We start from the raw sequence: 9,444 nt of genomic DNA, 5'->3' as shown, positions 1-9,444 counted from the left end.
GCCTGATTTCTCTGTTCAACATCTGTGACATAATTCTACACAGGCTGCGTAACTGAAACTGATGTGACAATACATTTCTTATAGGCTACATAATGCTGAGAAACTGAGAATAGCAACTTCTTGTTTGCCTGACAATGACTTCCTGGCGTGCTCGAGGAAGTAGTTGGACTAGAGCTAGCTAATTTTACTCCGTTTTTCTTTTTGGGCCCCTTGTATTTTGTGCATTTTTGTGAGCCTGATGAAGGTTTTTTGCTTTGAATCCCAGGACAAAATCATAAAAAAGTGAGATGGCCTTATCCATCATGATTTGATTATTACTATACCTTTTATGGTAGTAACAGTAGTAGTATTCACTAATTCATTTGCTAGCTTTACATATTATTAAATGCAAATCATTTGTGCTGCTAGTATTTTTCACCAGAAACAACACTTTTTAACATCCTTAAAAACTCTCCGCCCTTTTCTTATGACTTCTTTGCATTTACGAATGAATGAATGAATCTGGCATGTCAAAGTAATGTACCATGTCGTTTTACAGCTGTGGAACTCGTGAGATTCTGTATTAATTTGTGCTTCTAAGGAACTACGACCACAAAATCCAAAAGACCCTCAAAAATGTTTTCATCCAAGTTAGTTAGTGATTAAATTGGGCCTTGGCCCAACGTCCCAAACTCACTTGAAAGCATCCGATCCGAATTTCATTCAGATCTGGGATTGTCTGCTTGCAATTTTATGCTAAATTAATTAATTAACATCCCGCCGGACCGCCGGTGACCTCTGCTAAAACAATTACTCCGTCGACAAATTCCTACTACTAGCAGAAGTACTCTCGTCTCGTCGGCCTAAGACTCGTCTTTGAGACGGCAACCGTAAAATAACAAAAATGGGAGTGGTGGAGGAGAGCGAGGTTTGGGAACCCAATAAAGCGCTCTACCTATTCACGCTAATATCATGCTTCGCTTCCATCTATTTCTGCCCTCATTACTCCGGCAGAGCGGCACCCACTACAGTCTTCGATCACGCCCAATCCTCATCAGCTTTCTTCCGTTTCCAAAGAAGTTTCCTTCTCCTTTTTTCACTCTCCTCCGGTGATCCATCGCTCACCTTTACCTTTTTTCTTCCGAGTCTCCAATTCTCGTTTCATTGCTTAATCCGACTGACTGTTATTACTGGTTTATTTTTTGAATGATAAACTAGTGATGGAGGGCTTGGGGACGGTGTTCGGGGAGTACGAATGGGAACACTATTACGGAGGAGTTAGTAAGGAGCAAACGCTGCCGTATGTGTGCGCGGGATGCGCTGCCTCACTCTGTATCGGTACTTTCTTAGGCGTGCTTTCTGATTTGATGTAAGCCTGCTCTCTTGCACTGCCTGAATTTGTTTGGTGCTCTTCTTTTCTTAGATTGTTATATGGGGTGGTGGGGGATGCTTAAAACTTCTGCAAGTTTGCTTATTTTTGGTTTTTGAGGAAAATCATCATGTTTATTAATCAGTCATCAAACTGCTTATTGGCCCAATTACGGTTATACTTTCTGGTGCGGCATTTTGCTCCACATTGATGTGATTACTCTCAATGACTGTGTTTATGCAGGGGTCCAAGGAACGTTTGCTTGCTATTTTACACCCTGCATCTCCTTGTTTCTATATTCAAAAGCTTCCTCACACATCCAAGCTTATGCTTCACAAGCTTCTGTCTTTCTCTTGCCTCTTCTATATTTTCCTTCAGTTTTGAGGCATGGATGGTCTTCGAGCATGATAAGGTTCGTCTTCCAAGTCTTGTTTACAACTTTTCTAATCGCATGAATGCCACCTCTGCTCGTTAATTTGGTGTCCTGTAGTCTAAAGGTTGTATTATTGAACATTGTCGAGTTTACCCATCCTATTGCATGAGGAGTGAGGACTGCATTTTTTCTGATAGATTCTGTGTCTGCTGCTACTCAACTAATGATTACACTTACTCACACTCTGCAGCTGGGCCAGAGGCAAGATACGTTAAACGACATGTTTTGGTTAATGACTTTTATTGAATCTGCATCATTCATCTGCAGCCAGTTCCTTGGGAATTGGTTGATTGGAGGCAACAGGGATAAATCCATACTTTCTCCTTACAATGCAGCTGTGGTTCTAGCAATTATATGTATCCTTCATGTTGCTCGGGGATTCAAGGAAAATCCACGAACAGCCAGTTGTAGTGACTATTGGATTTCGTTCCAGACACATATCTTTTCAGGTAAATTGTGCTGATAGTTACATAGGGCCATGGATATATTGAAATTGTTTTGCTTAAGATAGTTCAAATTATTTGTTGAGATTGAATACTTGAGAACAATGAAGTGACGCCCATGCACATACGGTGGTCTGTTATTCATCAAATATCTTCTTGTCAATGACGAATTTCCTTTCTTGCTAGATAAAAGGGTATGGTTGCTATCATGGTCACAAGTTTGTGTACACCTCTCTATTGCAGTTTTCTGGGTTCTCTGGGCTCCAACAATTGTGGTAAGCTACTGTTGCAATTTTGTACAAAGAAACCTAATTTCTTCTTATCTTTCCCCAACTTTCTGACATACATAGTACCAAGTATATCTGGTAATTATACTTTAGTTAATTTAATTTTCCTTCTGTTTGAGATGAATTATATGCAGCATAGTAATATGTCATATTGTTGAAACTGTGGCGATCTTCTAATATGGAAGCTTTGGATGAGTTCTTTACTTTCTCTTCCAAGTTTCTTGAGAATGATAGCTTAATCATTAGATGCTGTAAGTTCTAGTTGTTGATAGATTGCCATTTACCACTACAGCAAAAAGCTCCAATTCTTCCTGACCTCTCAAAATTGGGCGAGATCAATTTTGGAGAAAGCTTTTCATTCTAAGGTTGATGCGGCATTTTATATTTAAGTCTTTAATTAACATATTAAAGTAATCAAGTGATCGGATTTGTTGTTCAAAGATGTTATAGATGAATCACAATTTTTCCATGAATGGTCGCAGTTTGTGTTTTCAAAACTTACGTGATTTGTTTCATGGTTGAAAAACTTAAGTTTGACAACTATAGCATTTGGACCAGTTTAGATCTTTTTCTGGGCAAAAAAAATAGTTTAGTGGGAGTTTTGCTTTTTAACCTAAAACATGATTACCTTATGGCTTATAAAGTTGATTGTTATTACGATCTAACCTGTTTGTATCTTTTCTTTCACTTTCTTTTTCATCCCTCTTGCAATTAGCTTTTGATTAGTGTTGAATTTTTAATTTTTCACATTGAAGGCTGATGGCAGAGAGGTACAATTAGGATTAATATATCCTTGTTTGATGGGGGCAAGAATGCTAGGAAGCACTGCAGTTCCCTGGTTGTATAATGGAACGATATCACTTAGGATAGAGGAATGTTTAATATACGTGCTTCCTGTCATGGGCCTCCTTTTATCTGTTGTAGCTTATGATTATCAGGTATGTTCCTTTTAAAACTTGACTGTCTGAAGAAGTAAATGTTATACATATACAAAGCTTGCTGCTAAATGCACATTGCTTTTTGTTTATTCTTTTTCAGGACGTTGGTGTTCTCCTAGTACTGTTCTTCTTGTTTCATGCTTGCGTTGGTGTTGTTTTGCCATCACTTGCCAGATTGAGAAGCATGTAACTTTGTGTTCTATTATGATTAATATATGACAGTGTCTATCTGTCTTGCATCAGAGCAATGATTTTACATTAACTTTTTATTTTTATGGCTTTCACAGGTATGTACCAAATGAACTTCGTGGAGGAATGATAACTCTATCTCAAGCTCCTGCTAACATGGTGTTCTTGTTATTTCTGGTGCAAGTAGGTCCTGTAATATTATTTTTCCCAGGCCAAATATTATTTGTTTTTATTCTTAGTTCTCATGATTGAAAGGTCCATTTTTGCTTGGTAATCCTGCAGAGAGGTTATTATCGCACTGTTGCAAATTCAACGATTATTGCATTTGCTGCTTTTGGTCTATTCTCAGCTGCTGGCTGCATGTATATGTTAAAGCGGCCAGGGAAGCAACTCTACCAAAATTGGCACAAGTTGTGATGTATATGCACATTCTTGCCAGATCACTTATTTGAGCAGTCCTGCATCATCAGTCATTCTTAAACAGATGGAAATTAGACCCTTCTCGATTACTTGCCTGCTGAATGACTGAAAAATGAAGGAATGAGTGAAAGTCCAAAGAACACAATAGGAGATTATTTGTGGGCTTGATATTGAGCTTTGTGAATTCCAATTTGAATTCCTTCCACTGGGTAGAGTAAAGGGCTGGTGCATTAGAATCAAAACGAAGCATGCTTTGATTAGCTCCGCGTTTTATTATTCGGTGATGGTTCTCAAGATATGCATGATCTAGAAAATCAAGCGAAATCCGCAAGAAGGTGCCATGAATCTTCCAGTGCCCAACCACTTTCGCGAGAGAGATGATGTTCCGGTTGTAATCCTGCTTTTGGTTATTCGTCTTATAGAAAGCTGTAAAGTTCCAAAAAGGGGAGAGAGGTTTCATTTTGTTGGAAGTTCGCTGTTTACGTTTTGTACTGGAGGAAATGAGTGTAGCCATATTTTAGATGTAAGCTAACTCATGCAATATAATGTTTGGGAAGAATGCCGAGCGACCTACTATTTATTTGTTCAAGGGGATATCCGAGTGACCGTACCAAGAATCCATTGAGTAATTTCCGAGCTTCATTTTTTTCCCCTGAGAAGCAACTCCAACCTTGAACCATTGACATTGCAAAAAATACACAACAGTTATTGCTAACAGGCGCTATCATGTGATGAATATGTAGGAGAGCATGCAGTCGGCATAATAGTGTGATTCGCAGGGGTCCATAGATGATGATATAAATTCGCTCATCCCAGCGTCTTGTTTTTGTCGAAGTTCAATATCAGCTAGTGTAAAAAGGTTTCCAGCTCGTGATGTACAAGATGCTGTAAACAGGGTGCGCTCTGACAATCAGTAGATCCATGCCCATCTCACCGCAATATAAGGAGAGCAGAAAAAGGATTTTGTATCTCTTCTTAAATTAGAAAACAAAGAATATGGGTATATTTACTGCAAAACTTGCTTGACATTCCTCGACAGTAATAACTTTTTGAAACACAGTTACAAACGCCTAATCATCCTGTTCTTGATCCCTGATCCATTTTGTGGCCACCCACTTTTCCCCTCGAATTACGGGACAGCTCCCATGAAGTGAGGCCTGGGAAAATGGGGAGACAAAATACAAATTACAACTCATGAAACAAATAAATATGAGAACAAGAACTATCTTGTCTCTTATGAGCATGATACATGCAACTGAATGGAAGCCGGAATGAGGGAAACAAGCGGCCATTTTATTGAAGACATCAACTTTTATATTGTGGTGCAACATCACATTTTTGATAATACAAGGGACTCATGGTGCCGCAAGCTACTAGCTGCCTTTTTAACGCAGCTTTAAACCAGGATTTATGGATCAAAGAGTAGTCTCCTGTTTTCCAGATACACCTATTTATTTATTTCATCTACTATGTCGCTAATGCGCTAACGCGCTCCATAAGCATATATAGTAATCTAAAACAATTACTATTTTCTTCTGCTAAAGGATTTAAAAACACAGATTTTGTATGCTTTAAACAGCATTTCTCTAAATACAAGAACCCATTGGGTCTTAGGCACCAGGTAGATAGTACTAGTTTGGAGGCATTGCAGCAAATGCATATATCCATATGCGTTTTCCCTGTAGTTGCCATCGCTTAACAATAATGTTCATTGTAAAAACGTACAGACAAAATCTGTTTTGTCATGATAAAGGAAATAAAGTAAATAGACTCCATTGAATGTTTAATTATACTAGTTTGATCGTTTCCAGTCAAAAAACCAATTTTCACATCATTGCACAATGGATTTGAAGGAAAGACTCAAACTCAACTATCCCCACCCGTGAAAAAATTAGCAATTTAGGTAAGCTAGTGACATCCAGAAGAACTTACAGGATCAATTGTACCATTTGGGAAAAGTGAGTAAAACAGCAGTCCATCCCCTCGGTGTGGTTTCACTTTCAAACCTATGCAGTTTCGATAATCATAACTAGCATCCATGTTCACCCCATTCTGCAAATTAAAGCATTCATATACTGCAGACTGAGATACAAGGAAAGAAGCAGGCAAGAGAAGGGAAATCACCGTGGGCTTGAACTTACCTCAAAAGGGAACATGGTTTCCCCACCTTCCTCAACATCAGATAAATACAGCAAAAAAGAAGCAACCTGAGAAAATTAAATAAGGGATATACCATTAAGAGCCTGATCAAGAATTCGCAAAAGGATTGAAAGAGCAAGTAGAACATAGAGATGAAGAACTCTCTAAGCAATTTTTATTTGAATGTGGAGACACAGAAAGGTGAAGAAAGCAACAGTCCTGACAAAGGAAGCAATTCTATAGGACATCAGGTGGAAACTGGAAAGTAGCTGCAGGCATGTGTTCCATAAATTATAAAATAGAGTTTGATTAGACGGAGACGGACTATGCATTGTAAAATATTCTCTCAATGGTTCTGCAACTTCATACTGCATAGTTATGCACAAGATTATTAGAGTTGCACCAAACTGAACTAATTTAATTGCAGTTTGTATCTATTTTGCTTTGATTCAGAAGTCAAAGGGTTGGTCTTTTCTCCGGGGTGTGGGTGAGCATGGGAGTGCTGATGCAGCAGGATTTAGGAGGCAAACATATTATTCTTTCGAGCTACTCCCGAGTCCAAAATGCCCACTTGCCCGAGGCCTCAATAATAATTAAAATTCTGCTTGCATGAGAAACAGACAGTTCAAACTGGAAAGAAGATTGATTGAAAATATATTGTTTTCGTACCCTTTGGCTCTTCTGTGGACCATATTCAGCAGAATTGAATGCATCATAATGAGAATGGTATCTTTGACCTATCTCGTACCGCAAGACATTAAATGCCTGAAACATTTTTACATCCTTGCATTACTCACACAGTTTTAGAATTGACCTGAAATCAAAGGTCAACTAATTCAACAGAGAAGATAATCAGACAACATTAAGCAAGAAAATATTGAGACTGAAAATGGGTCAAATCATATGCTTAGTCATTTAAAGATTTGAATATAGCCAAAAAACACTTTTGGCTTTCAAAGATCTAAATGCACGTCTTTGAATTGCATTTCAAAGATCTAAACACTTTGGCAATTGTCTGCCATAAAACGGAATAAGACCTCTGTAAGGCTGATAAAAACTACAGATTTGATTTTTAAAAAAATCATTTACTGGGCTCAAATGTCAAAACTGCTTGCACGTGGCTTAGGGGAGGGGGTAGAGAAAGAAGGAAACATCTCAAGTTAAAAATTACCTCTCCATGACTCCTTGGGATCATTGTCACCTTAGCGATTTTTTCCTCAATGAGGGCCAAAGTCCCTGTTTTGTCTTCAGATGCACTTATAAACATTCCAGAACTAATTCACAAAAAACCACAAGATGTTATCAGTTTCCGTATATTTGCCCGCTGTTGCCTAAGAGAAGACAACAAAGTTCACTACTTTTCAAACTCATAAATGATACTGAAAAGGAGAAAGGAAAAGCTAGCACGGAGATCAAATTTATCAGTGAATTTGCATTTTAACAAACTTACTATTTACCTTGTCCTGATTCCCTTGGTACTTTCTTCAGTTTCTCCATCACGAAGAGCTAAGGTAGATGGCTGGAGATCAGCCTTTGCCCTAGTAACTATAGTTTGACATTGTTCTGCAGTTGCAAAGTTGGGGAAGTACAATGCTCGTGGATTCCAGCTTAACACCTAGCATGAAAATTTTAATAATAAATATAATAAAAACAAAAAAGGGCTCCAATCGCTGAGCCAGGTACAAAATTGAAGACAAGATTGATCTGTCAAAGCAAAGGATCAACTCCTCATTTACAGGTATAGAAGTAAAAAGGTCAAAATTAAACAGATGCAATCCTAGACTTGTCATTTTCTGGGCTTCAACAATCCATCAAGGAGAAGTTCATGGTGTGAATTATTTGCATAAGAAACCTATATCAGACCAATTAAAAATTCTCTGTTTCAATCAATGGAAGAAATGAAATACAAATTTTTACTACCTCCCTCTCCGTCTCTCCGTAAGATCATTTTTGGCAAACAGAACTTGCAAAAACACAAGATACGGAGGATATAAGAAGATGCAGCGGATTTTTGGGTACCTGAAAGGGAATGGAAGTTAGAGAGCCCTCGCCAGAGTGGCCATGGGGCAATGGATCGAAGCCTCTGTTTTCCTCCTCCAATTGGTCACCCATCGCCTCCAGCACCCTTGGCCTAAGCCGAGACTGTGCACTCCACTCATCCTGCAATAAATTCATCAATCAATCGCCACTACGAAATCGACCATAGAAAGAGAGAGACGCATCACGTATACCATATATCATCACTAACAGCAAAAAAAAAAAACTATAACTATAATTTTAAGCAAATATAGAGAGAGAACCGGTTGAGAGAAAAGAGTAGAACCGAAGAAGCCGGCAAGGAAGAAAAATAGGCACAAGAGGAAGACTAAAGGTAGCCCTAGGCTCCGCCAAGTTCCTCCGCCGCTGCTCCCTACAGTTTTACCTCCCCTACTGTTCTTCATCACCAAAATTCGAATTGACCGATCAAGTATCGATCTTCTCTTATAGCTGGATTGGACAGAATTCAGAGGCTTCCTTCAAAAATTTTGATCAAATAGAAAGGCAAAAGAAAAAGATAATGATAAATAAGAAAAGAAATTTGAGTTGAAACAGAGATGAGGATGGACCAGATGAGACTTTGAAGGGAAAGAAATCGACAAGGAACTTGAAAATTCAAGGTGTGAGTGAGCGAGCGGGTGCAGCACTGGAGTGGAGGATGTGACTTCTTTGTTTACACGGCGGGAATTCTCTTCTTCTTTTATTTTTAGTAATTTCGCGAATTTATTTTTTGTTACCAAACTTAGCACAGTAGTACGTGTACGACGTTAGCTTTCCATTCGACTCCTCCTCCTCCCGGCCGCCGCCCCCACACCAAAAACGCCCCCAAATAAAACCCCGGGGTCAGTGAAAGTAGCACTGCAACAGTATATTCCTAATAAATTAGTAGTACTATATATATTGCTTATTTATAATAAAAAATCAATCGATTCACAGCATTCCTGTCTTCATGTTCATCGATTTCTAGCATTTATTTTTCGAATTCTTTTTTAACTGGTCCGACAAATAGTCCATTTAGTAAGTTATGCATTTAAATTTCACTCCAATTATATGCACATTAATAATTATTAACTTTCATTATTTATATACACTTAATTAATTTGAAATCTTCAAAAAGCTAACACCTAAATGAGTAGTCGAGCACACTTATTAGATCTTCTATCCTTTCCCAAAAAAAAATATACACTCATTAAATAGACCCTTATTTTTT

The 9,444-nt window shown here is 38.3% G+C and overlaps 2 protein-coding genes across 3 annotated transcripts; one reads left to right on the top strand and one right to left on the bottom strand.

The window, feature by feature from the left end:
• The first annotated feature begins 723 nt into the window (after positions 1 to 723).
• On the top strand, positions 724 to 4,647 carry LOC113753492 (molybdate-anion transporter-like). The gene is made up of 9 exons (XM_027297659.1): positions 724 to 1,088; positions 1,198 to 1,348; positions 1,592 to 1,760; positions 1,972 to 2,230; positions 2,411 to 2,499; positions 3,267 to 3,449; positions 3,550 to 3,635; positions 3,737 to 3,821; positions 3,921 to 4,647. The coding sequence occupies exons 1-9, from the start codon at positions 884 to 886 to the stop codon at positions 4,053 to 4,055; spliced, it is 1,362 nt and encodes a 453-aa protein (XP_027153460.1). The 5' UTR covers positions 724 to 883; the 3' UTR covers positions 4,056 to 4,647.
• A 201-nt stretch (positions 4,648 to 4,848) lies between these two features.
• LOC113753493 (probable prolyl 4-hydroxylase 9) lies at positions 4,849 to 8,998 on the bottom strand. Of its 2 annotated transcripts, XM_027297661.1 has the most exons (9): positions 8,804 to 8,998; positions 8,498 to 8,684; positions 8,217 to 8,357; positions 7,655 to 7,812; positions 7,369 to 7,471; positions 6,867 to 6,962; positions 6,200 to 6,265; positions 5,991 to 6,110; positions 4,849 to 5,215 (listed from the first exon to the last, which is right to left on the bottom strand). In XM_027297661.1, the coding sequence occupies exons 2-9, from the start codon at positions 8,636 to 8,638 to the stop codon at positions 5,129 to 5,131; spliced, it is 912 nt and encodes a 303-aa protein (XP_027153462.1). In that variant the 5' UTR covers positions 8,639 to 8,684; positions 8,804 to 8,998; the 3' UTR covers positions 4,849 to 5,128. The 2 variants fall into 2 exon arrangements, with proteins under 2 accessions (XP_027153462.1, XP_027153461.1); XM_027297660.1 differs by having other exon boundaries at positions 8,498 to 8,998.
• Between the last annotated feature and the right edge of the window lie 446 nt (positions 8,999 to 9,444).

The sequence above is a fragment of the Coffea eugenioides genome, chromosome 11, assembly GCF_003713205.1.
Source record: "Coffea eugenioides isolate CCC68of chromosome 11, Ceug_1.0, whole genome shotgun sequence".
Classification (NCBI taxonomy): Eukaryota; Viridiplantae; Streptophyta; class Magnoliopsida; order Gentianales; family Rubiaceae; genus Coffea; species Coffea eugenioides.
This window is presented reverse-complemented; position numbering and strand designations above follow the sequence as displayed.